Here is a 25,864-nt window from a genome sequence, read left to right on the forward strand (position 1 = left end):
CAGCTGCTGAGTGCTGCTCTGCTCTCACCTGCTTATTGATGTTGGTTGGGGAGGCACAGATCTGTTACCTGCAACCAGTCCTGCAGATCCAGACACTGTGCTGAGCAGCTACAGATGGGTTTCCTGTATCATGTGCTCTTAACTTTCTGCACTGGGAAGAAGCAGTGTGACCTCAGGTGTGGTGGTTCAGTCATCTTCTGACTGTCTTTAAGCTGCCTTTATAAAGTGGCCAGGCAATGGTTTCCTCTACCTGCACCGCAGACTGGCTCAGGTTAGTGAGTGACCACCTCTGGGTAGCCCTGCCCAGGCTTCCCGGTGTGCTGAGCTGGAGAGATGCTGTGTGTGCCATCAGCCTGCTCACCTTCTGAAAAATGTCATTTCATGGGGCTCTCTCAGCCTGGGAGAAGGGATCCTGATGTGCTGATTGTGTGGTGCAAATATTCCAGTGCTCCCTGATGCAGCTGACCAGCAGCCTGCAGCTTTGGGTCTGTTCCTCACTTCTCTCGAGCTCGAGAGGAAGCAGCTTTGAAACAAAAAGGCTTTTCAAAATACCCCCAAATAAAGAAGTTCTTTAAAGTCTTGTACAAGTTCAAATTAGAGCATGATCCCCTTCAGGGAAAGGGCTGCTTCTCCTGCTCTAATTACAGTAAGTGAGCACAAGATCAGCAAGTGATTTCCACTTCTGGCCAGCTGCAGGGTGATGGTGGTGCTGAGCAGCACTTCTTGTGGGAGGTTGCAGATACTTTTGCTCTGTAGGTCTCTAACCACTGCACCAAGCCAGCAGCTGATCTAGCCTTCTGAAACCAAGCTCTGGGAAGAAAGCAAGCTTGCTTTGGTTTGGTGTATGTGTTCCAGGAACTTGTGAGTTACAGCTAATGGGTAGTCCTGCTGACCGAGGCAAGCATGGAGTGGGATTGACCGTGTGTTTCTGGTTCTAACACAGATGACCCAAACCTCTGTTGCAACCAGCCTGCCAGTGTGTTTCTGGAAGCAAAAAGGCATTCATTCCATAGCTCATAGAGTGGTTTGGGTTGGAAGAGACCTTTAAAGTTCATCAGTGAGCAGGGGCATCTTCAACTACACCTGGTTGCTCACAGCGCTGTCCAGCCTGACCTGGAACGTTTCCAGGGATGGGGCAGCTACCAGAGTCTTAAAAAAAGGGGAGGGAGCACCATATGCTGATGTTACACAAGAGCATGCAAAATAGGAGGTGGTGTTTGAGGTCTTTGTTTTTGGTAATGGAGTTGAATACCTGCCTGTCAGAGCTCTGAGCAGCCCTCCTGGTGGGTGTCGATAGAAATCTGCATTTTACTCATCCAGCTTTTAACTCTCCACCACCCTTGGGTCTCTGCTTGCACCCTGGCACATTCTTACAGCCTAGTCTTCATGATTGTGCCTTTGCTTTATGCCTTCCTGAAGCCACTCCCCTCCCAGAATAAATCACATCCTTGGTAACGAGAGGGAACTTGGTTTTTTTTCCCCGGCTTTCTGTCTCCTCCTTTCCATCCCAGAGCTGCGGCGTGGCCGACGGCCGCTGAGCGGCAGCGCTGCCCGGGGAACTGCCTTGCTCAGGAACCCTCCCCTGGCTCTCCGGGGGGAAGCAACAAACCCAGCCCACACCCATGTGCTCCCAGCCCTTTGCTCCTTCACCCTTTGCCCATTCAAGGCACAGCATTCATTTCTCCACACTCTGGGGCATTGGGGTAGTTGGGGTTGGTACCTGCTGCACGTCTCGCCTGTTGCGTGGGGTGGGACTGGAGGGCTGCTGCGGCAGAACATACTCTGTGTGTTCTCTGTACTGGGCAGGATCTGTGTTGCTGAGAGCCCTCTTCCTTCTGCTGGATGTTGGTACATCTCTAAAGAGGGGTCTCTCACCAAAATGGATTGTCTTGGGTTGGATTATAGCCTCTTTATCCCAGCTTAACATATAGGAAATCCCAGAAACAGCCTTGAAGGAGTATGCTTATGAGAGCTTATCCATGCTTAGAGGTTGTATTCATTTAGCTACTTCTGCATCCATTTTTAGTTAAGGTCAGTGCAGCTTTGTGGACATTGGAGACTTTGTGGGGAGGGAGACTGTGTGGTTCTTTGTTTTCCCATTAACTCATCTGGTTGGGAATTGCAGCCCTTTAATTAAAGCAGCGCAGCGCAGGCTGGCCCTGAGGTGCTATTCTGAGACTGTTGCCTTCACATCTGCTTTGGGGTGAAACTTGGCCTGTTGGAGCTCAGCCTGTGCTATTGTGTGTCTGAAAGCAGGAAGAAGCAGGGAATCAATCACTGGGGCTCCATCTCAGAGGGTGTTTTACCTCCCTCTCACTCTTAGCAGGGAGCAGAGCAGCCAAGTATTTCTCCCAAGTACCTAATGATAGAACAAGGGAGAGCAGCCTCAAGCTGCACCGGGAGAGGTTTAGGCTGGGCACTGGGAAATCATATTTCACTGAAAGTCTTGTTGCCAGCCCTGGATGTGTTTAAAGCAGTGCTTGGTGGTAGACTTGGTAGAGTAGGGTTAATGGTTGGGCTCAAGGATGTTGAAGGCCTTTTCCAACCTAAATGATTCTCTGACTGCCCCCTGTGTGGAATTGGCACAAACCACCAGAGTGTGCAACTCGCCCTTCCCGGGGGTGGGGGGAAAGGCTTTAATTAACCAGCAGATGGAGAGCTCAGGAAAACCCTGGGCTCCACTCAGAGCCACCACAGAGAGCTGGAGGACGGTGGTGGCAGCCTAGTCCACAGCCTGTTGTTGCTTTAAGCTGAGCTTCCCCTCCCCTTTGCGTTTTGCTCAGCCAGTAAGTGGCTTCGTGTAACCTCCTACAGAAGAAGGGGTGTGCAGGAATGCTGTGGGCAGTCGGTGTCCGATCTGTGTCTGTCATCTGATGCTGTTGTCCATGTGGCATTTGCTTGGGTTGAAACCAGAAAACTTGGTGCATCTGGGTTCCCAGCAGCGTGCACAACAGCCTGCCTGTTGCCAAAAGGCCGTGGAGAGGGGCAGGGAGAAGCTGAATGCTTGTTTGGGTTTGGGGGTTCTTTTTCACCCCTGATACGTGGGCTGGACCTTGGAGAGTTATTTTCAGTAGATAGTGGAGAGAACAAAAGCACTGGGCCCTACTGCAGAAGTGCAGCAGTGGAAGTGCTAAGGAGGGTGGTAGGCTTGCATAAACCCCTCCCCTCTCCCTTCAAGAGGTGCTGGGACAATGAACAAGGATGTTTAGGGGTTGTGGTGCCCGTGCTAAAAGCAGAGCGGCTGCCCCTGAGCACAGAAAGCTGTGCATCCGCACAGCTGACCCTGGGAACAAAGGATCCTCCTGAACCCAAACATGTTTGTGTTAATCCTGGCTGCTTCCTGGCTGCCAGCAAGAGGAAGCAGAGCCACTACCTCCAACAGATGTACAGTGAGGAGATTACAGTGTGTGATTAAACACCCTCTCCATCACATCCTCCTCTCCGCTGGCCTGGCCCGGAGCATTAATGGACTGTCCCAGGCTGCCTGCCAAGCTGGGGCAGATGTAACAGGCAGCAGATACTTAATCTCCTGCATCCATGCTGGGTTTGGAGCAGTTTGCTAATGCCAAGGCTCCTGCAAACATGCTGACCCTTGCACCAGAAGTGTGAGCTGTGTTGGCTTGTATCTGCCTGAGAGGCAGGCTGGGGAAAGGGCAGGAGAAGCACACGGAGTTCACACCACCCAGGAATGATGGATTCAGCTTCCCCACATCAGGTCCCCTGACCTGTACAGGCCAGGGCTTACTCATGGACAAGGTGCTGAAGAAGTTGGGCAGGGTCATTATTTGGGTGGACCAACTTGCTTTGTGGCTGCTGCACTGGGAGTAGAAGATTTCAGGGGTGAGAATGGTTCATTCCCTCTTTGTGTGGCTTTAGGCACTGTCTCAGTGCCAAGTATGATAATCTAGGCTGGATGCAAAAATTCATCCGTCCTACTGTGTGTTTAGGTTAATTAACATGGCAATGGCAGAGTGTGTTTTCTTTTATCAAACAAAAAAGCTGTTTCTGAAAAGAAAAGAGCCCCCTGTGGAAATGGTGGAGATCAGAGTTGTCATCACACGAGATGAACAAAACTCTCACCAGTTGGATTTCACTGAGAATGAAAAGGAGAAGTCACTTTTCTGGGGTGAGAGCTGTGAGCTCAGTGACAGCCCTGGAGCAGCTGCCTTTGTCTGAGCCGTGGCCTCTCTCCCTGCTTTTGTGTGAGGCTGTCCAGCATGGGTTCCTGTAACTGCCAACAATGTGCCATTGTCTCGGGCAGAACAAGGGGAGAAGTCACGTTGGGTTCTGCTGGTGGCATGTGCATTGTCCATTTTTCTCTTGCCTCTGTTCTGGAGAGGACAAGGCTTGCTCAGAAGCAGCACCAGGTGACACCTGAAGTTAGAAAGCTGTGGGGACATCTCCTTCACAGGGTGCACTGGTGGGTTTGCAGCACCCTGAGGCCAGCATGTCTTGGGAGAGATCCCAGAAACATGCCCAGCTGTGCTGGCACTTGCTGTGCAGTGTGGAGAGCTTGGATACCTCCCACCTCACACCATCCCAGTGCTGTTGCTATGCTTCTTCCCTTTCTCCTTGCCTGCACAGAAATCACTTCATGAGTGCAGGAGACAACTGCTTGGCAAGTCCCAGCAGCCTTGGCTCAAGGGAGAGCATTGCTTTTGACCAGCTCCTGCAAGGATGGCAGTAGCAAAAGGCAAAGGGAATGACTTGGTGTGAAAGGCCAAGCAGCACCATCTGCTTCAGAAGGGCATCAGTTTGGATTCAGCAGCGAAGGAGACTCCTGGAGTTAAGTAATTGGGAATAGTAGGCTCCTGGCTCAAAAGCGTGCCAGCCCTTCTGGCAAAAAGCTGTTAAATCCTTGGTGCTGGCATGTGAAAGTGGGTCTGTGTAGCAAGGCTCCAGGGACTGTTTTTAACCCTTGATGTGTTTAAAGAACAGCAACAAAAAAATCAACCTACAGCACATTTGATCTTGGACTGGCACGTGAGAGGGTTTTGAGAGTCCAGGGGGAGGTGAGTCCTCGTGGAGGCACATGAGTGGTTCCAAATCTGATCCTCCTGTGTTGATAACAGCCAGCTGTGGCCTGCCAGCAAAGGCACACAAAGTGGTGCCTGTTTTAACAGCTTCAGCAGGAAAACACAGGGCATGAGGAGTGATTCACGAGGATCAATAGGACCAAGGCATTTAGTGCTCCTTCAAACTCGCATCTGCCTGCCAAAGGCTCCATGTGCGAGGTGAGAGATCACCAAACCCTCAGCTGAGCTTTTGGGATGCAGTCACACACTTGGCTCTCCTCGTACTGCAGCCCTTAGCCTGTGGTCTGCAAACATGTCCAGCTCACCAGCCAGGCTGTGGAGCCTTTCTTTCCCCAGCTGAAAGCCCCAAGCTGTTGCACAGCTCCCGGTGAGCGCAAATACAAACAGGGCTACATTTCGTGCCCCACTCCTAGGCCTGGCTTCCTTGGAAGCTTTGCTCTCCATCCTGTTTGATTTGTGATCAAAAGAGCCTTGCTGCCTACGTGTGTCTTCAAGCAGCTGCTTCTCTCACATCTCATCCAAACCTTCCAAGTTCTTCGTTAGAATAAAATTAAGCTAATGCAATCGAGCAAGCTCTCTCTCTGCAGTCACCACCTTTCACTAACGGTGTGAGCAGAGCTGGGCAGAGCTCTTCTGGGACCTTCTTTTGGCATGGGAGGGAAAAGGATGCCTCACAGCCTGCCTGGGTTTCCCTGCCAGTTGGAGAAAGTTGGATGTAAAAGCCTGAGCTCCAGCCATCCTGAAGATGAAACAGTTGGATTGTGAAGTGGGGACTTTCTTCCAAGTTTAATCTGGATGGGGTTTAATCTTCCTCAAATTAAAGGAAAAAAAAACCTCTCCTGTTTTACCCAAAACAAAATTATGTTTTCTTTGGCCAGCCAACCAGGAAAAAAAAAACCCAACAATCAGCCCTGTCCCCACTGTTAGTCCATGTTCCCCAGCCAACAGTGCCTCCACAGCTCTCCAGCTCCACACAGCTCTCCCAGTCCCAGAGGAGAGCCTTGTTGCTCAAGAGTTCACAAGAATAGGAGAGTTCAGCCTTTTGCTCTAAGTTTAGTTCAGCTCTTCTGGTTAAGAAATATCTTCTCATGTTCCACCTCTATGGACACTTGTCCACATCCTGCCTTTCTCAGCTGTTTACTCACACAAACTGCTTTAATTCTGTTTTGTGAGGTGTTACCAAGCCCAGGGTGGATTTGCTCGTGCCTGAGGTGAAGCAGTTTTCAATGCAGCTGCAAGTTTCCCCACTGCCTGCTGAACTGGGAGCCCTTTGTGTGAAGGTGAAGGGTTTTGGTCAGGAAACAGATGAGCTTGATGTCCTTTAGCACCACATTTTTCATCTTTGCAGTCTCCTCTGCTAAGTAACTGGTAAACCTGGTAGCTGCTTCATGAGTTTCAGGTGAACTGGGATTTTGTGGACTCATTCTGTACCTGGGTTCTTTGTGCCTTGGAAGAACCCTTGACTCCCATGACTTGATGGACCTATTCTGGTCTCTGGTGGAAGACAGAATTGCAGAGTTGCCCTGTTCTCAGCTGAGACCCTGCAGAGTGGCTGGGGAAGAGCTGGGAGTTTCTTCCAGTTCCTAATCCTGTGCTGGATCTTCTCTTCATTCAGTGCTTTTTGCTCTCCTCAGGAGACGTGTCGGAAGTGCCAGGGGCTGTGGAAGGAGCACATGAACCTCACCTGCGAGCAGCTGGCTGAGAGGGATGACATCAGGTACAGGACATCCATGTAAGTAAGCTCCACAACTAGGCTAAAATGGGGAGATGGATGAACTGGTAATAGCAATACATTAGGCAATACTCTGGTGTATTGCCAGAGGCCCTGAAGTACTACTGGGTGTCACTGTTCCATCAGGGAGGTCTTAGGGCTCTCTGAGCTGATGAGGGGTCAGAAGGCTCCCAGGATGGGATTTCTTTCTGTGAAAGACAGTTGGCAGCAGATCCAGCTGGTAATTGGAGAACGTGGGAGAGCTGTCACCAGACCAGCCTGTTCCTCTGGCTGGCCCAGTGTCTCACAGGCTGGCACCTGGTCCTTTTCAGAGGTGAGAAACCTCCATTAGCATTGCTTTGGGGGGAGGAGGGAGGTGTTGCAGGGAAGCAAAGTGATGTACTGAGTCACAGCAAGTCATTCTTGCCCTTTGAAAATCCAGAGTGGAGACCATGGGTGGTTTGCTCAGCTACTGCTTTCTGGCTTCGTGGGAGGGGATGTGTGCTCTTACAGAAGCTTGTCTGTTTCTAGCTGCTTTGCAGGAATTGTCACAGGGCAGTCATATTTTGAAATCCACAGGTATAAATCCCCAGTGTTTCCCTCAAACCCTTTTGAAGTTTGATCTTTCCTATTGCTGCAGCAAATGACAAAATCCTCTGCCTTTAGGAAATAAGAGAATGTTCATCCTTGGAGCTGCATGTCTGGGGCAGTCAAATGGGACTTGCCTGTGTTGCCTAATCCTTTCCCCTCTGATTTAGCCTGTCTGGCATGAGGAGGGGCTGGAAAGCTCCACCACTGTGAGGCTGAGTGACTGTTGCTTGCTCACCCTGCAGTCCCTAATTCAAAACAAAATCCTCATCATCTGATAGGACATTTTTTTCCCTGCCACTCCTTTCCCTGTAGCAAAGAGGGGTGAGAGGGAGGAGGAATGAATTGCCACGTCCCTAATAAGGGGAAAAAGATCAGTTTCAAAACCTCTTGCAGAATGTTGCTGTGGGTAGAGGAGTCCAACTGCCTGATACAATAAAAGCTTCCTTTGGAAGGCCTGTGTAAGGAAAGGGAAGCACAGCTGGAGTTCAGGCCAAACTTCCTGCCTTGCTCAAAGTTTCCAAAAAAAATCTGCAGCACCAGCATCCTGTTGGGTAGTGGAGGGAAGAGCAGCTGCAGCTCAGAGGAAAGTCATTCTCGAGTTGGGTGTTTTTCATCTCTATTCTTAGCCTGTCTCCAAAGGGCAGGGTGCAGGTCACACCAGGTATAACTGCGTGGGAGCTCTGGGTATCATAGTATCAGTCAGGGTTGGAAGGGACCACAAGGATCATCTAGTTCCCACCCCCCCTGCCATGGGCAGGGACACCCCACACTAGCTCAGGCTGGCCAGAGCCAGCCTGGGTAGCTGCAAAGCAGCTGAAGTCCCTACCCCACTGTCCGTTCCCTGCTCCTCTGGCTGTGCTGACAAAGCGGTTTGCAGGGCCGTGCTGCAGCCTGGCTTGCTGCTGTGATCCTCCTTGGAAACACTTCCCTGTCATCTCCCAAACATATGTTGGCTTTGCAGGTCCACTCTAGCAGCTGGGTGGAGATGGCCTGGCGAAGGAAGATGGTTCCCCACCGTCAGGTTGGCGCAGCCAGAGGGCTGTGCTTCCCTCAGTGCAAACGGCCTCTTGACTCTTTTGTCATCAAATTTCACTTCTAGCTTGTGAATTAAACTGTGTAACGTGATCTCCAGCGGTCAGCAAACTGGCCCTTAGGATGCCAGCTTGTACCCTTAAGGCTTTTAATTAAGTGACAGTGGCTTTCTTCAGCCTCTGTGCCAAAATAGCACTGCCACGAGCTGAGCCTTCGCGCTGGAGCGTGGCGCTGCCAGGATGTCTCTTGGGGAGCAAGGACTGTGCTTTGTCCTGGATTCCCATTTGTGCTGCTGCAGAGTGAAACCCACCTCCTGAACCTAAAGCAGTAACCTCTGAAAAGTGTAGGTAGGGAAACTTGAGAAGGGGGAAAGGCCACTCTCTGTGGGGAAAGTTGTGACTGGTTTTCAGTTCCTGCTTTAAGTTTAACACAAACCAAATAAATCTGGAGCATGGGGGGGTGGAAAAAGCACCACAGTTGTGGCAGCTTTGTAGCTGGAGCAAAAGTCACACATAAAACTAGCAAGCAGATGACAGCCAAGGGTTTGCTTTTCCTGAACTTTATCTCCTAGGCTGTATTTCTCCACAGCCAAGTCAAGCATCCCTGCACCCTTTGGCCCCTTGACTTACAGCTTAAATTCCTCCCAAGCCAGAGCCTGGTGCTGCAGTGGTTTTGGCTGACATGGAAACCAGGATCGGGGCTGCAGCATGCAGCCAGTGATTGACTTTCTTTCACTTCATTTGTTCTTGAGTTGTCATGGGTTGGCTCCAAGTGGAGCTGAGCCCAGACCTCCTTGGAACAGCGGTGGGCCGTGGGGATGGCGTAGGAGGGAAAAGGTGGGGGAAAGGTACACTGGAGAGAGGGGTTTAAAGCGCCACTGGGAGAGCATAATGGCAGCTTTACCCCCAGGGTGGTGACTTCAGACACCTCTTCCTCTAATCCTTCTTCCTCTTGCCTTGCAGAGAGGAAAAAATGACAGCTGCTCGGATTAGGAAATGCCACAAGTGTGGGACTGGGCTCATTAAGTCGGAGGGCTGCAACCGCATGTCCTGCCGCTGCGGCGCCCAGATGTGCTACCTCTGCCGCGCCGCCATCAACGGCTACGACCACTTCTGCCAACACCCTCGCTCGCCCGGGGCTCCCTGCCAGGACTGTGCAAAGTGCTCTCTCTGGACAGATCCCACAGTAAGTAGTGAAGGACTTCTGTGAATCGTTCACACCCTGATTTCAATTCCCCTTCCATGCCAGCGCCTTCCACCGGGGGAAAGCGTCTGGGCTGGAGCGGCACGGCTGTTTGCCTTTCCCAAGGCAGCTGAAACACACACTGGAAACCTACATCAACACACAGTCACATCTGACCACAACTTGGAAGGAACTAGTGTTGCTTGAGGGAAAACCAGCTCCTGTGAAAGGGCTGTGACTGGAAGTACTCAGAGCCTCGTCCTGGGGAGCGGGGCTTGTGGAAGGAGCTGGTGGGGAGTGTGTGCTGGCACCGAGCACCGTAGCAGGCTTTGGGATTCTCGGGACTCGTTCCTAGTTTGGCAGCTGAGATGCTGTTTGGTATGGCTTTGCATCAGGAGGCCAGGGGAGCTGGCTGTCTCTTTTTGGTGCCCAGATCATCCAACTGGATCCACTGAGAAAACTGCCCCCAAGGCAACAGACCCAAGCTATAGCTGGGGCCGTGCTCACAGCTGTTGTCAACAGCTGCAGAGAGAGGGCTGGAGCATGGGCTGAGCTGTAAGGGAAGCTGTAGTAACTTAATACAGCTTGTAGCTGTGACAAGCATGGGAAAACTGAGTGCAGCATCTCTGTAAATAGAGGTCTTCAACAGCAAAATCCGGGAGGAGCGTCGGGAGGGGCAGGAGTTGAATTTCCTGATTCCAGCCAAACAGCAGAGCAAACACGAATGTGGAGCTGCCTTCCCAGGGCTTATCTGAGCTCCATTTGTCCCAGCACTTCTTTGTCTCAGGCTACTGCATCTTGCCAGACAGCTACCAGACTCTCTTTCCACAGGGATATTCACTATCCTGTGCTTGTGTGGAGCCTAAACAAAGCCACTCAAAATTCTCCCTCCTGCCTGCAGGCTCTTGGGGATCTCCCAGCGGTCTCCCAACCAGCATAAACTTCCTAGTCCTCTGCCTGCCTTTATTCCCTGCCTTATCCTATGGATATGAGGTGTTAAACTAAACACAGACATCTCCTCCTAGGCACCCCCTGTAGGGGTTCCAACACCTGGTTATGTGCTCCCTGGATTCCCATCCCACTCCTCCCCCTTTATCCACCAGGATGCAGCAATTCAGGGTTCAGCGGCGCTGGTGTCTTTTGTTCCCCTCAGGCTGCTGATTGTGCTGGGTGATGGCATTTGTTCAGAGCCAGAGAAAACATGAGGCCTCTCAAAAAGCTTGTACTGTACTTGGAAATAAATAAATAAGCAGCACAAAGAGGACACTGTCACCAGGCCCTTTCCAGCTCTCTAATTAACCAATGTTGTGGCAAAGGGAAATTTCCCACCGTCAGCAAAGAGCTGGCACTGCATGCTCTGGGGGTTTTTGGTTGGGTTTTTTGTTGGATGATGGAGCAGTGATGGGGTGGGAGGTGAAGCTGGGTGACTGTCCCCACTGCAGTGCAGAGAACAACATGAAACTCAGCTGTTGGCTTCTAAGGTTAAAGTGTGAGCATTGTGCCCCTTAGTAAGGCTAACACAGCTCCACTCTGGTGATCTGCACTTGTGTGGGATATAGAAACAGGAGTTAACATGGAAGGTGTGAAGAAGGGAAACAAATGTGTCTCTTGATGTGGTGACAGGAAAGAGCAAAAGGCTGTTGGATCAGTAGTGTCATGTCCTTTGTCAGGGACAATGCCCAAAGGGTTACCCCACCCTGGCTCTGCTGGCTGCTGCATTGGCATCTTCTTAAGTCTTTTTCAACTCCCTCTGTACCCTCTCTTAGCTGAGTTTCTTCTGTTGAAGTCAGTAGGTAGCTGATGCTGTGCATCTAGGAAGAGAGTGTGTGCTGTGGGCTTGCACGTGTCTGCAGCCATGCTCTGTGTGTGTGCAAGCAGAGAGAAGACAAGATTGGGTCTTACCACCCATGGAATTTGCATCCTGTTGCTTAGGAGCTGCCACTCCTCCCCTTGGGTTAGGCCCTGCTGCAAAACAGGGAGGGCACATGGGTGGCACCAAAGCCTGGCTTCCAGGGGGTGACAGGATGGGTTTTTTTCTGTTCTGATTTCTGGATACACTCATGGACAGACCTTAACTTAGAACCATCTTCACAGCAGACCAGGGACACTGTCACACTCCCATGGACTTGTCCGTTTGTGTTTCATGGATGTCGAGTTCAGCTGTCTGTCAGCCTGGGATATTTCACACCTCTGTAAAGGTCCTGCTTTGGGTCTAAGTTATTTACAGCAAAACTCAGGTTTATTTCAGATAGGGAACCTTTCTCCTATTCTAAATGCTTAACATTTTCTGAGTCTGGGATGATTCTTGGAGCAGTTTAAGTAAACCTATTCATTAGCTTGGGTGAAAAGCGAATTACAGACACTCCCCTAGGAGCTGCAGCATCTGCTAATCTCCCTCTGAAATGATCTTGAGAGAGTAAAGCAGCTGCTTCAGAATGTCCCATAATAAAAGGTTACTTACAAACTTGTCCCTATGCTATAATCAGACTGGAGTCCCATTTGAAAGTATCAGTGCAATATTTGCTGGCTCAGAGACAAGCTGCAGTCGAGCCATGGTCAGCAGCTTCCAGGGCAGCCGGCGGTAATCGCTTAATCGCCGCCTTGCTTCCAGAGCTAATCGCTGTCCTGCACCCCTGTGGGGTATGAACATGTGCCAGGAGCTCTTCTCAGAAAGCTGCTTGGCCAGAAGTCTTGCCAGTGTGCCCATCCCACAGCCTGTGTGCCCATTCCACAGCCCATGCTGGCTTTGGCTCGTCTCGCTGAGCCGTTGCTGGCTGCCGGAGGGGCTGATGCAATATTGCCAGAGACAAAGCTGAGGAGGGAGCAGTGAGAATTGGCTCTGCAAACAGCAGGCTCTGGGGCTGTGTTTTCCCCTCACTTCTAGCAAACCTGAGGGTGATGTGTGCACTTCAGCTGGTTTGTGTGAATCCCCATGATGCAGTTTGGCTGACACATTCTGGCTGGTTGGGTAAAGCAGCCTCTGCTCTTGTGCATTGTTTTTAATGCTCACCTTTAGACGATCAGCGATGTTGTGCAGGGGCTTTAAATGGTAATGCTGCTTTGGGGGGCTGTAAAGTTTAAGATGGTTTTCAGTAAACTCTTAAAAACACTCCCAAAGGTCTATCATTAAATTTCAAAGCAGAAGGCTAATAAGGTGTTTGCAATTATTCCATCCTCCTAGCAGTATGAGGAGGAGATGTTGGGCAAAGACCGTGGAAAACTCCAAATGCCTTAAGGAAGTGCATGGAGCACACAGGACTGGCTGCAGGGTTTGAAGAGGGAGAGCACCCCTAAACTGAAGTGCATTGGGGAATTGCATGGAGCACACAGCACTGTGCTGCAAGGGCTTGTGGGGATAGGACAAGGGGCAATGGCTTTAAGATGAAAGAGGAGAGGTTTAGGTTGGATATTAGGAAGAATTACTCTGCAGTGAGGGTGGTGAGGCCCAAGGAAGCTGTGGATGCCTCCTTCTTTTGAGCAACCTGGTCCTAGTGGAAGGTATCCTTACCTATGGCAGGAGGGTTGGAACTAGGTGATGCCTAAGGTCCTTTTCAAGCCAAACCACCCTGATGTCTGTGATTCTAGGCCTCCATTTAAATGCATTGCGGAAATGCATGGAGCACACAGCGCTGCTGTTGGCTTTGGGAGGAGGGAGAGCATTCCTAAAAGGAGAGTGGGGTGGGGTGGTTTGGTTTTGGTGTGGGGTTTTTTTCTTTTCCTTAGCATGCTATAAAATGCCTTAATCATTAGCATTAGGCACAGTTAATTGGGAATGGCTGTTGCTAAAACAAGTCTGCGCTTCTCCACCGCCGGCGTGCGCTCGGCCCCCGGCCCGGCCCCCCTTTTCCTGCAGCGCTGCGGATGCCCTGGTCCCGTTCACACACAGCCAGCTTTTATCCCCTGCTTCCTGCTGCATGGAGGAACACGCTGGAGACAGCCCGTGCCTGTTCTTGCTCAGGCTCTCTGCAGCTGATCTGGGAATGATTTGAAACAAAACCTCTTAGTCCTCTGGAAGCCTCCGTCCTGAAAAATCATTTCAAGTTTATTAGTAACGGCTGCGGCCACACGTCGGTGGAAAAAAGCAAGCAGTGAGGGGGGGAGGGGGTGGGGGTGGGGGAGGCACTTTCTGGGCTGTGCTACCCCTCCCCTGCCTTTAGAAATAGTTACCAGGTCTCTCGTTTTCCCTCTTTCGGGAGGCCAGCAGCCGCTTTCCCATGACACTTAATAATTAAAGATAAGGAGGAGCGCAGCAGATAAGCCCAGGCCTTCCCCAAGCGCCCTGGATGGCACTTTTGTTCTGGGCAGAGGAGGTTCTCTTTGGGGGGGAGTGGGTGGGGGGAGGTTGTCTCCGTGTGACTGGCGGAGCTTTTATCTCCGCTGCTGCTCCCTGTTCTTGTTCCCCATGGCTTGTTTGTTTCTCTGGCAGCTCTTTCTGCGTGCAGGGCCCTGCCTGGCCCTCTCTGTCCCGGCATTGTTGAAGCTGGGCCTCCCTGCCATGAAAAGGTTGCCTCTCTTAGCAACCCAGCTCAGCTCTCCTCTTAATCCAGCCGCAGACCCCAGCCCTGCGGTGGGCTCTGATTGGCTCCGTGCTTGCCGCATTCCCTGGATTCAATGGGAGAGGGCTGAAAGGGGAAGCCTCCTCCCTGTCGAGGTCCTGTGACAGGTGGAGGATCACAGGGGCAGCCTCTCAGGCTGGCCTGGCATGAAGAGATTTGGGGGGGGGGGGGTGGGGGGGTTTGGCTGCGGGACTGGGGATGGTTCTTGCAAAGAGCATCCTGCTGTCATGCTTAGGGGCAAAGCTCTGTCCTGCTTTGCCACTTCCAAAAGCAGCTGCTGCTTAGCAGCCTTTGCTGTCTGCAGCCTTTGCTGTCTGCAGCCTTTGCTGTCTGCAGCCTTTGCTGTCTGCAGCCTTTGCAGGTGGGGGTGGAAGCATCTCACACATCCTTTGCATTCTTCCCCTTGGCCACCTCCCTTCTCCCGTGATGCAGCGGAGCGTGGGGATGAGCCGTGCTACGGCATTGCTCTGCATCTTCTCTCTCAGGAGAGCCAAGTTACATCCTTGCTCAAAAGAAAACTGCAGGCTGGCTGGTGCTGAGCTTGCCCCTAGGCCTTGGGGGGTTGCTTTTTGCCTTTCTCTTTGGGGTTTTTTTTAATGTGTGGTTTGGGGTTTTGGGGTTGGTTTTTTTTTTGCCTTTGCTGCAGGCAAAGCAGCTGACAGGAAGCTGACTGTGAAGCTGACAAGATAAATCCTTCAATCCACACAGCCTGTGAACAGGCTATTAAAATGATAATCTAATCCTTTATTAAGGGGCATGAACCCCCTCAGGAAAAAGGGACACAAGAGGCTTTTGAAATGGTCCTGCAGCCTCCCCACCATGTGACGCTGAATGGTTTCTTACTACAACAGCCAGCACTTAAGTGCACTAATGACAACTTAATTTTTTGGTGTGGGTGCTTTACCCCTAGATGAATCTGTCATCTCCCTCCAGTCAACCATGGAATCACAAAGCCCAGCCTTTGCTGCTCAAAGAATTAGCAAATCTCACCCTTGGATGTGGTGAACCTCTGAGGCACCGAGACCTGGTGGTTGATTCTGGCCTGTGCTGCTGCAGTGTGCAATGGCCACAACCTGTGGCATCAGTTTGCCTTCACATATAGCCTAAAATGATCTTTGTCTGCACATAGCATCCCTTTGGTTTTGTTCCAGCTGGGGAGTGGATCTTAGAATAGAATTAACCAGGTTGGAAAAGACCTTTGAGATCATCAAGCCCAACCTATCACCCAGCACCATCTGATCAACTAAACCATGGCACCAAGCACCCCATCCAGTCTCTTCCTAAACACCTCCAGGGATGGTGACTCCACCACCTCCCTGAGCAGCACATTCCAATGGCCAATCTCTCTCTCTGGGGAGAATTTCTTCCTAGCATCCAGCCTAAATTTCCCCTGGCACAGCTTGAGATTGTGTCCTCTTGTTCTGCTGCTGGACACCCGGGTGAAGAGACCAAGCCCCACCCTTGCATGTATTGAGCTGTGCTGTGTATTCATCCCTTGCCAAGTTTCATGTCAGCTTCTCAAGCAGGCAGGGGACACATTGTGTAGCCTGGGTTTGTGCTGTCTGTGTTCATGGTCACCAGCTTTTCAGAGACACTGATGCAAACCCACTCCAAGTCAGTCCTCAGGATGAGGAGTTGTAAGTATAAACACTCCAGAAAGCACTTTTGTCAGCAGAGGAGCAGCAAAACTGCTCACTCCCCGTTCCTGGAGATGTGGTTTGTTGTACCTCTGCTGTGCTTTTGCAGTCTCAGACCCAGCTGTGAGCTCACCAGCCAGATCCAGCTCTGTTCCTGGCAGGGTTTTTGCATCCAGGCCGTGCTGCAAGGCTTGAAGACCAAGAGGGGATGGGTTGGAGTGGGGATCCCTGGCTGCTGTGTTTGAGGGCATGTGTTTTATGTTGTCCTTGTGAGATATTGTTTGGGAGATCTGGCAGATGGGGGTTTGCTGTTAGCTTTCTCTGGTGCTCTGGGAGCTGCAGTAATTGAAGCCAGCATCACCTTGGGTGTGCGTGCAGCTGGCTGGCCAGCCCCGGGGGCAGATGGCTTTGTCGATCCCTCATTAGCGTGGAGGTCAGCTGCAGTTTAAGCTGGGAGGGTCGAGCAGCTCTCACTGCAGGGGGACCTTGTAAAGTTGTGTAGTTGATGTGTCCAGTTCCCCAGGCTTGTGCAGCAGTGACTAGTACCAGCAGTAGGGCTTGCAGGAGCTGCAGCATCACAGACTGGGGGGGAAAGTGTCCCTGGAAAACACTGCTGCAGAGGGTTAATCCTTGGCTTCAGTCGAAAGTAAAAGCTTTTGTTAAGTTAGAAGGGACTTGTGCATTTGAAGTGAGGCTTTATGCCTTTGTGTGAGGGAAGGAGCTAGGGTGAGCTTGTTCAGTTGAGCTTAACAGGTTTCTTACTTGGCACACAGTTAAAAATCCCCTTCAGATTCTTCTCCTGTTGATTCAGAGTCTTCTGATTCAGAGTCTTCTCCTGGTGGTGGGAGAAGGTGGATGTCTCCATTTTCAACTGCACTGCAAAAAAATACTCTGAGAAGAGGGGGAAACTGAAGTCTTGAAGCTGTAGGGCCACCCCTGGAGTGTGCTTCCTCGGGCAGCAAAGGAGCTGAGGATGTTTGGTTGCTGCTGAGAATGGTGCCCAGGTTGTTTTCCAGCCAAGGAATGTCACAATCTGGTACTCGGGGGGTAATTAGGAGTTCTGTGTAGGCTCAGAAGAGCCATTCCTCAGCAGTTTTTATGGAGATAGATAGGCTGTAATTAACAGGCCATAGGAACAGCCTCCTTGGAAGGGGGGGAGGGGGACAAAAAGGCATGTCCTGGAAAGCCTTAATTTTAACCATTAACTTATAGACTAGCACAAGGGAGGGGAGTGCTGAGCTTGGCTTGGTGCAGATTAAGATAACTTCAGTCTCCCAGGGAAACTTTATCTGGTGGCAGGGGTGGGGACATCTTAGCAAGCCTCCTGGGCACTGCTGCTAGACATGTGCAGGACCCTGAGATTGGAAGTGGGAAGCTGGCTAGACTTGAAACAGGGAAGTGGAGCTGCACACATGGAGCATATTTAGAGTTTAGTCCCAGAGCACTCCTCAAAATCAAGGATCTTTTTCCACATTAGGAGTGCTCAGGGAGAAATTTATGGGGTTTGGCAGGGCTGAAATGAGGAGGAATGAAACTGAAACAGTGTCTTGTGTGTTGTGGGGTACATGGGGCTTGGGGCTTCCCTCTTGCTCCACCACCAGCACTTGCAGATGAACTGCTGAAGCAAACCAAGTGCTCCTTCCTGTGCAGGTAGGCCCAGAGCAGCTGATGCCTGCTGCAGGTGGTGTGTGTCAGCTCCTGTTCCTGGCCTTCCTCCCTAGCAGCTAACATCAAGAGTACAAACCCTGTCCTGGAGGCTTAGCTGTTCCCATTTGTTTCCTGGAAGTGCCAGGTAGGGTTTCATCCCCATGGACCCAAAGCAGCAGCAGATGCAGCCCTGCAGAGGCCCAGAGGACCTCTGTTGCCATCACTGCACATATGGCCAGCAGCAGCAGCTGCTGCCTGGCGCTGAGAGGGAGCTGTCTCCTCGCTTGTTTGGTGTGATCAGTGTTTCCCTGGTAGCTGTTGCATGCTGTGGGGTGGTGAGCAAACTCATTTTTCACAGTGGTTCTTGGAAGTGGATGGCATGCTCTAGCAAGGAATGGTTTGGGCTGAAAGGGACCTGAAAGATCAAACCACTTTCCATGAGCAGGGATGCCTCCTGCTAGAGTAGATTGCCCCATCCAGCCTGGCCCTGAACGCTTCCAGGAAGGGGGCAGCCACAGCTTGGAGAAGTTTCAGTGCCTCATCTCCCTCACAGTGAAGAATTCCTTCCTAATATCTGATCTGAATTTATTCCCTGGCAGTTAGAAACTGTAATCCCTTGGCCAGTCACTGCACTCCCTGATGAACAGCCCCTCCCCAGCTTTCCTCTAGGCTCCCTTTAAATACTGGAAAGCCACTTTAAGGTCTCCCTGGCACGGATTGGAGTGATTTGCTGGTCCCATGCCAATGCTAGCCAGGCCTTGTGTAAATCTTGAGAGCTGCCTGCACCCTGTGGCTTGTCAGTGCCCATGGCCACCCCTCCAGACAGGCCTCTCCTAGCTCAGGAGTTGCATGGTCTCCTATGACTTTGTCCAGCATGCTCCCTCAGCCTAGTCAAAGGTGGTGTAAATGCCACCTCTCTGGATAGCTGCAGCCACCTGAGCATTCACTGTGCAGTTTGGTCTCACTGCTGCTCCTTTGGATTAAGAAAACTGAAGCTGATGAGAGGCAGAAGGACACTTTCCATTTCTGGCTGCTTCTCCTTGAGCAGAGGGTCTGAGTATTCTTCCTATAACCTCTCATAGACCTGAAAGAAACCCACTGGGATTTGTGTTCTCCTCAGAGTCACAGACAAGATCTAAATGGCCTCCTCACAGCACCCATTAGCTGCTGGAGCCAGGATTTAAGTTGTGTTAATTCCAGCTGCTGGGCCAAACCCTGGAGAAGTGCTAGCATGATGTAAGTATTGAATAGACTATTGCCATTTAAAACATCAACAGCCCTGCAGGAGCTCTCAGGTGGGCAGAGCTGGGTTGCAGCTCTCTGCTTTCCATCAAGGCAATGAGTTTTAAGCACTGATCTCCCTGGGAAGCTCATCTTAAGCCTCTTGGCTCTGAGTGAGTTACTTGTGCTGCAGTCCCCCATCACAGCCCTGCTTTGGGCTAAACCTGGGTCGACCCCAATGAGGACAGCTCAGCTGAATTTGCCTTTCTGTTCCCATGCAAATGTGCTGAGAAGAAAAGCAGCACTAAGACAGCAGAAGAGGTTGCTGCAGCAGGAATTAGCCCCCTGACTCTTGCTGCTCCTGTCATCTGCAGGAGGATGATGAGAAGATCATCCAGGAGATTCAGAAAGAGGCTGAAGAGGAGCAAAGGAAGAAGAATGGAGGTAAGTCACAGCCTGTGCCTCTCCTTGGAGATCAGGCTGTGGATGACAGCAGAGCAGAGATTCCCAGCTGCTGACAAGTCTCTGGATCTTCATCAGATTCTTCCTGTGGCCTGGCTGTTTGCAGGCTTCTCCATGCATTGCTGTGCTGCATCAAGCATCACCCAGGCCCTGCTGCACTGACCTAAACCATCACACTCTTGACCTGGAACTGGTCTAGCTTTGAAATGCTGTTGCCTGCAGGCTTTTGCTGGGAGCATGGGAAGCAGAAGGCTTGTGTCCCTGTCCCCCTTGGCTCCTGGTGCTGTGGGTGCACAGACCTGTCCTGTCTCCTCACTGCCTGACAAAGGAGCTGAAGGGTAGCACAGTCTGTGCTCTGGCCTCTCTGCAAGGGGACGTGTTCCCCCTTTGTGGTGTGGATGAAAGGAGCCAAGGTGGGGAGCTGGTGCTGTGTGGTGCCTGGAGGGGGGCCAGCAGCAGTGCTGCAGAGAGCTTCGGGAACGTGCTGGGGGTGGAGGCAGAGCATGGGCCAGGCCTGGTGGGGGGCTGACTGCTGCTTGTCTTTCCTCCCTGCACAGAGAACAGCTTCAAGAGGATTGGCCCTCCTGCAGAAAAGCCCATGGAGAAAATCCAGAGGATTGAAGTCATCCCCAGACCTGTTCCTCAGAACCTGCACCAGCCCCGGATGCCTCCGTACCCCTTCCCGCACCCTCCCTTCCCGCTGCCCCCCGTCCGCCCCATCTACAACAACATCCCCCTCAACATCGGCCCCATCCCTGCCCCCTACGTGCCCCCCCTGCCCAACATGAGGGTCAACTATGATTTCCCCCAGATGAACATTCAGCTGGAGCACAACTTGCCTATGCACTTTGGCCCTCAGCCCCGGCACCGCTTCTGACCTGGTTGTGGCAGCGCTTGGCTCAGCGTCAGCTGCAGGGCAAAGCCACCCCAGCACCATCACCTCCTGTCCTACTCCAGCCCCTCACCAGTCCTGCCAGGGGACCTGCTCTGACTCACACCTGCCTGCCCTCACAGCCCTCTCTAGAGCTTCTCTGAACCTTTGCAATCAAACATTTCAACCTGTGCTGCAACAGGCATTGGTGCTGCGTTTCCTTGGGCTCTCTGCCTGTGTGGGGCAGAGAGATCTTCTGATTTGACAAAGCCTGTCCTGGCATCTCTTGGGAGGGAGAGGGAGACTTGGTCAGCACAGGGATGCAGCCATTCCTTGGGTGCTTCCCAAAAATCCCTCCTTCCTGCTGGCCAGAGCAGCTGCTACACAGTCAAGTGAACCTTGGGGGAAGGGAGGAGAGACTTGATAACTAAGAAAGCCCTTCAGGAGCCTTCTGTTCCCATGTTCTCCAGCATCCCTGTAACCTCCCAGCACCTCCCAGCAGAAATTAGTGGCTCAAACCCAAGTCAGTTTGGTGGCTTTAGTATTTCTCACTCTGCAAGTGGAGGGAGGGGACACAGCAGCCACCTCATTGCTGAGATCTCAGTAGGAAGCCCAGAGCCCTGTTCTGTCCCAGGGCTTTGGCAAGTAGCAGAGCCTCAGGCACTCTGATCTTTACCTGAACTGAACTTCCCCCTTTGAAGGGCTCAGATTTATTTTTCTACTTCCAGAGGTGGGTGCCTCTCAGCTTCCTAAACGTGGCCTTTGCTCTGCCCTTCTCATCTGGTACCCCAGATCTCTCCCTGCTTCTGGCAGCAGCCCTCAAGCAGCTGCTGGGAGCACCCAGAGCCTGAGCTACAGCATTCATTGCACAGACTGCCTTGGGCAAATACCCAGCTTGATGTGTGGAGGGTGGTGTGTGTGCTGTGGCAGAAGAATTAGGAACCACCTCTCTAGTTGTGCATGGAGGCAGTGAGGAGCCAGGAGCCCCTTGAGCTGAACCCCTGTGCCCCAGCAGGCAGCTGCAGCCTTGTGCTGCGGGGAGCTGGCTGCTTGCACAGCCCTCAGTGGCTCCTGGAAATGTGTGCTTCAGCTGAGCTGGCTGCAGCAGAGCCTGGGAAAGGCAACCAGGAGTGTGGCTGGGCTTAGGAAGAGAGTTTAGGAGAGGCAAAACTTCCTTGTAAGAAGCAGGGGGTAGTTGCTGGGCTGCAGGAGCAGCATTGGCACGAAGCCCTTTCCCCACATCCCTTGGCTGGGCTGTCTGCTACAGGAAGAGAAAATGGTTGGAGTGCAAAACAAACCCTTCTAGAAATGCTGGGCTGGCTTTCAGCAGCCTGCTTGTGCTGCCTTTCCCTGAGTGGTTTGGTCTGGGCCACATCCTGCTCCGTCCTGCTGGGACTCCTCTGTGTGCACTTTCCCTCCTGTTATTCCCCCTGGAGTTTGAGCATCCAGGTGTCTCTTGGTTTTGTTTCTTTTTCAGGCTTCAGGCTTCTGCCAAGCTGCTGCTTGCAAGTCTCCAGAGCTGCTTCTGGCACAGCATCTCCTTGGGCATGCAGTGAGGGATAGGCACAGAGCTGTCAGTGGGATTAAGCCTCCACTGTGGCTCTGGGCAGCATCTGTGGGCTGGTGTCCCTGAGAGAGTCTCCCAGAGGGGACATCTATGCTTTTTGGAGCTAAGTCAGCACTTTCTCCCCTCTCAGGCATTGTCTGTGAGTTGAACACACCCTGCAGAGTGCTGGGTTCCAGCTCCTCTCTGGCATTGCTGACTGGGTGCTATTCCTCTGCTGCTTGCATTTGCTGCTTTTCATTTTCCTTTCTTTCTGGAAGCTGCTGGAGTTTCTCTCTTGCTGCTTGGCTGGGTCTTAGCCAGTTTCAATCCTGCCTTGCACCAAGTGTTTGTTGTAGTATTCAGGAGCAGGGCATTCCAATGGGTTTGGGAAGGGCTGTGTTCAGTGTTAGCCCATGGTGGGAGCATGGACCCAGGGCAGAAGAAGTGTGAGTGGCTTCCCCAGACAGAAAGGGGGTCCTGGGGTCTTAGCAGCCAAGATCTTGTGGGCTCAGAGGCTGGGTTGGATGAGTCTTCCAGGCTTTGTGAAGCCTTGCTCCAGCAGCATGGTTATGGTTGTTCTCCAGCACTTGCCTGTGCAAGGGTGGGTCAGGCCTCCAGGGCACAGACTGGCTGCAGAGGGAACATGAGTGTCACACAGCACTGCCTGGCTGAGAGCACTGGCAAAGGTGATGGCCCAGTCCCATCTTTTGGTGCCTGCTTAGAGAGAGCTAAGCCTTGGCAGAGGGGAGTGCAGAGCTGGAGCAAGAGGGATGGAGATGTGTCAGGTAAGGGTGAGTTGGTGCCCATGATCCCTGCTTGTGGTCAGGAGGTGTCTTCTGCTGCCATGCTGCAGCAGTCATGGTCCTGGAAGAACCTCACAGAGGCAGGAGGAGAGAGGGCCACTGTCCTCCTGCTCTTTGCCACACCATGACCCTGCTTGTGTCCTAAAGGAGTCAGTGCTGGGGGAATGCTTGCACCCAGCAGCAGCAAACCCCCAAAGCTTGCTGCCAGCCACCAAATCCAACCAGGCCTCAGACTCCTGCATCCCATTTCCACCCCCTCTCTCCTCAAAACCATTTGTCCCTTTGAGAGGGTGAGGAGGGAGGTTGCTGTGCCCAGGCTGCTCCCTTCCTGCCCAGGCACCTGCTCTGCTGAGTGGCAGCATCCCTTTTTTTTTTACTTGCCTTAAGAGGTGGAGAGAGAAACTTGGTTAGTATTTGCACTTAGCAAACCATCATCTGAAGGGAAAGAGAGCCTGGCAGGAGGCGAAGAGCTGCATGTTCTGCAACTTTGGTATAACAGTAGCTGAAAAGAAATAGGTGGTTTATTAAAAAGAAAAAGGAATTAAAACCCAACAATAAAAAAAAAAATAAACAAAAAACCCCAAACATGAGGAAAAAAGAGAGAAAAAAAAAAAACCAGGCAAAAAAAGTATTTTTCTTTATACCTTCTGGTAGTAAACTTGGTTCTAATATTCTGTGTGTAAAAAGTTCCTGTACCATACTGTAATTTGAATTTTTGTAAATAAACTTTGTGCACTCTGGCTTTCCATCCCTCTCCCCCCCTCCCCCACCCCCTTGAGCTTTGGTTACAGCTCCCAACAGCATCCTCCCCACACACACACCCTGCCTGTGCCAGCTTGCTGCTGGCTTCCTGGCAGGGCTGCTCTGCCAGATCTCCCCTGCCAGATCTGCTCTGCCAGATCTCAGCCTTGACTGGTTGACAAACTCCCCAAGTTGCAAAGCAAAACCCATTTGACCCTCCTTGGAAAAGCTTTAATGTGTTCCACATGCTCCCGAGGAAAAACTGGAAGGGAGAGAAAATGGTTTCCAGTCGCTGCTTTAAATGGAAACCAGGAGTTGTGTGGTGCTGGGGAGAGGCTGGGGGACGCTTCTCCCCCTGCCAGGAGAGTCCTGCCTGCTGTGGTGCGGCAGCTCTGGTAGCCCCTGCCCTGTGCAGGCAGCCCTGGCTGTGCTGGCAAACCCGGCTCTGCCTCCCGCCTCCCCAGGCTGTGTGTCACAGCTGGGTGTCAGTCAGGTTTGCTCATGCAGGCGGGGAGCAGAGCAGCAGAATCATCACCCCCAGGCAGGGACAAGTTGGGGATGATCCTGTTAGCAGGGCCTGTTGTGACAGGACAAGGGGTGATGGTTTGAAACTAAAAGAGGGAGCTTCAGCCTAGAGAGGAGGAAGAAGTGCTTTACACTGAGGGTGGTGAGGTGGGAGATGCCCCATGCCTAGAACCATCCCAGGTCAGCTTGCTTGGGCTCCCTGCAGCTATCTGTGCTGGGTGCAGGGAGGTTGGACTTGATGAGCCAAACTTTTCTTCCACCCCAAACCACTCTGTGATGCTGTGATCTTTCTTAGAGGGCCACCTTTAATTCCTGAAAGGCCACACTGAGGTCTCTCATGTCACTGGGGGGACACAAGGGCGAGCAGGCTGCGGTGGGAGCTGCTCAGCGTTTCCTGCAGAGCCTTAATTCCCCCCTGGTTACGGTTAGGAATGAACATCCTTCAGGCAGCCCTTGCTGCAGAGCTCTAACCTGAAGGTGAAGGCTTCTCCTGACAATGTCTTCCTGCCACCCTTCCTGGGCTGTGTTTGGGGGGGGAGAAGGGCAGCTCCCCCTGGCCTTTCCCAAACATTGCTTTTGCCAAACCAGCCTTCAGTTGTAAAAGCCAAGCGAGAGCCCAGGAGTGAGGAGCTGGATGAGGGACAGGGAAGGAGCTTGGCTGCTGTTGGGTGATGGAGCTGGAGCCTGACTGCAGCAGAGCTTGGCCCAAACATCAAACCTGAGTGAGTTGGCTGAGTTTTAGGGCTGGTTTTGGCTGTCTCAGGAGGGCTGGGGGCACATGCTGAGTATCCCTGCTCCTCCAGCTGGACCCTGAGCTTTAGCTTGGGCTGCAGCAGATAAACTTCCCAGCTCCTTCCTTTCTTCAGGGTTGCTTTCTTAATCTTCCCCTTCTCTGTATCACACAACAGAGCAGGAGGAGGCTTATTGCTGACCTCTACCACACCATGCACCCAAAGCCACCATCCCATCACTCTTCCCTCCCTGCGTGAGCATTGTCCTTGGGGCCATCCCATGGAATGAAAATATCAGATCCAGGGGGAGAGAAAGCAGCAACTCCACAGCACTGCTGGGCTGAAGGAGGACACAGCTTTGCTCCCAGCTCCAGGAGGGGTGGTTTGCAGGGCAGATGGTTTGGAGGAGGTGGCAGGTTGGAGAAGGAGGTGGTTTGCAGGGGAGATGGTTTACAGGAGGAGGTGGCTTGCTTGCAAGCTGGGTCACTGGTGCATCTCCCTGACCCATGTGTAGGCCACCCACCCTCAAAGGTGCCCAGGGGCTTGGTGGCTTAGGGCTGCTCTGAGCATCTCAGGAGCTGAGCCTGTTGGTCACCATTCTCTTCCCACCAACCTGAATCTCCCAGAGCCAGCAAGGTGCCCATGGGCTTGGTGACTTAGGGCTGCTCTGAGCATCTCAGGAGCTGAGCCTTTTGGTATCATAGTATCAGTCAGGGTTGGAAGGGACCACAAGGATCAGCTAGTTCCAACCCCCCTGCCATGGGCAGGGACACCCCACACTAGATCAGCCTGGCCAGAGTCTCATCCAGCCTGGGCTTAAACACCTCCAGGGACAGGGCCTCAACCACCTCCCTGGACAACCCATTCCAGGGTCTCACCACTCTCATGGGGAAGAACTTCCTCCTCATGTCCAGCCTGAATCTCCCCTCCTCCAGCTTCATTCCATTCCCCCTAGTCCTATCACTACCTGAGATCCTGAGCAGTCCCTCCCCAGTCTTTCTGTAGCCCCCTTCAGATACTGGAAGGCCACAATTAGGTCACCTCGGAGCCTTCTCTTCTCCAGACTGAACAGCCCCAATTCCTTCAGTCTGTCCTCATAGGAGAGGTGCTCCAGCCCTCTGCTCATCCTCCTGGCCTTTCTCTGGACACCTTCCAGCACCTCCAGATCCCTCTTGCAATAGCAGCTCCAGAACTGGAGGCAGTACTCCAGGTAGGGTCTCACCATTCTCTTCCCACCAACCTGAGTCTCCCAGAGCCAGCAAGGTGCCCATGGACTCAGTGGCTTAGAGCTGCTCTGAGCATCTCAGGAGCTGAGCCTGTTGGTCACCATTCTCTTCCCACCACTCTTGAGTCTCCCAGAGCCAGCAAGGTGCCCGTGGGCTCGGTGGCTTCAGGCTGCTCTGTGCATCTCAGGAGCTGAGCCTGTTGGTCACCATTCTCTTCCCACCAACCTGAGTCTCCCAGAGCCAGCTCAAGCTTTGGGAAGTGATTTGCCCCCCCCCCAAGGGCTCCCCCCTGCCAGGCTGCTGCAGCCATGGCTGCTCTGACAGACCACAGACCACACAGCAGCGC

The 25,864-nt window shown here is 52.4% G+C and overlaps 1 protein-coding gene across 3 annotated transcripts in view; it reads left to right on the forward strand.

Annotated features, from left to right (window-relative positions):
• RNF216 (ring finger protein 216) overlaps positions 1-23,037 on the forward strand; it is an 88,367-nt gene extending 65,330 nt beyond the window's left edge. For all 3 annotated transcript variants that reach the window (XM_068146616.1, XM_068146615.1, XM_068146617.1), the window contains 4 exons: positions 6,671-6,768; positions 9,333-9,555; positions 18,988-19,057; positions 19,633-23,037. In XM_068146616.1, coding sequence (XP_068002717.1) covers positions 6,671-6,768; positions 9,333-9,555; positions 18,988-19,057; positions 19,633-19,952 — 711 coding nt within the window. In that variant the 3' untranslated portion in view covers positions 19,953-23,037. The remainder of the gene's footprint in view (positions 1-6,670; positions 6,769-9,332; positions 9,556-18,987; positions 19,058-19,632) is intronic.
• Positions 23,038-25,864: the final 2,827 nt, after the last annotated feature.

The sequence above is a fragment of the Melanerpes formicivorus genome, unplaced genomic scaffold, assembly GCF_026170545.1.
Source record: "Melanerpes formicivorus ecotype bairdi unplaced genomic scaffold, bMelFor1.0.p_v2 SCAF_14, whole genome shotgun sequence".
NCBI lineage: Eukaryota > Metazoa > Chordata > Aves > Piciformes > Picidae > Melanerpes > Melanerpes formicivorus.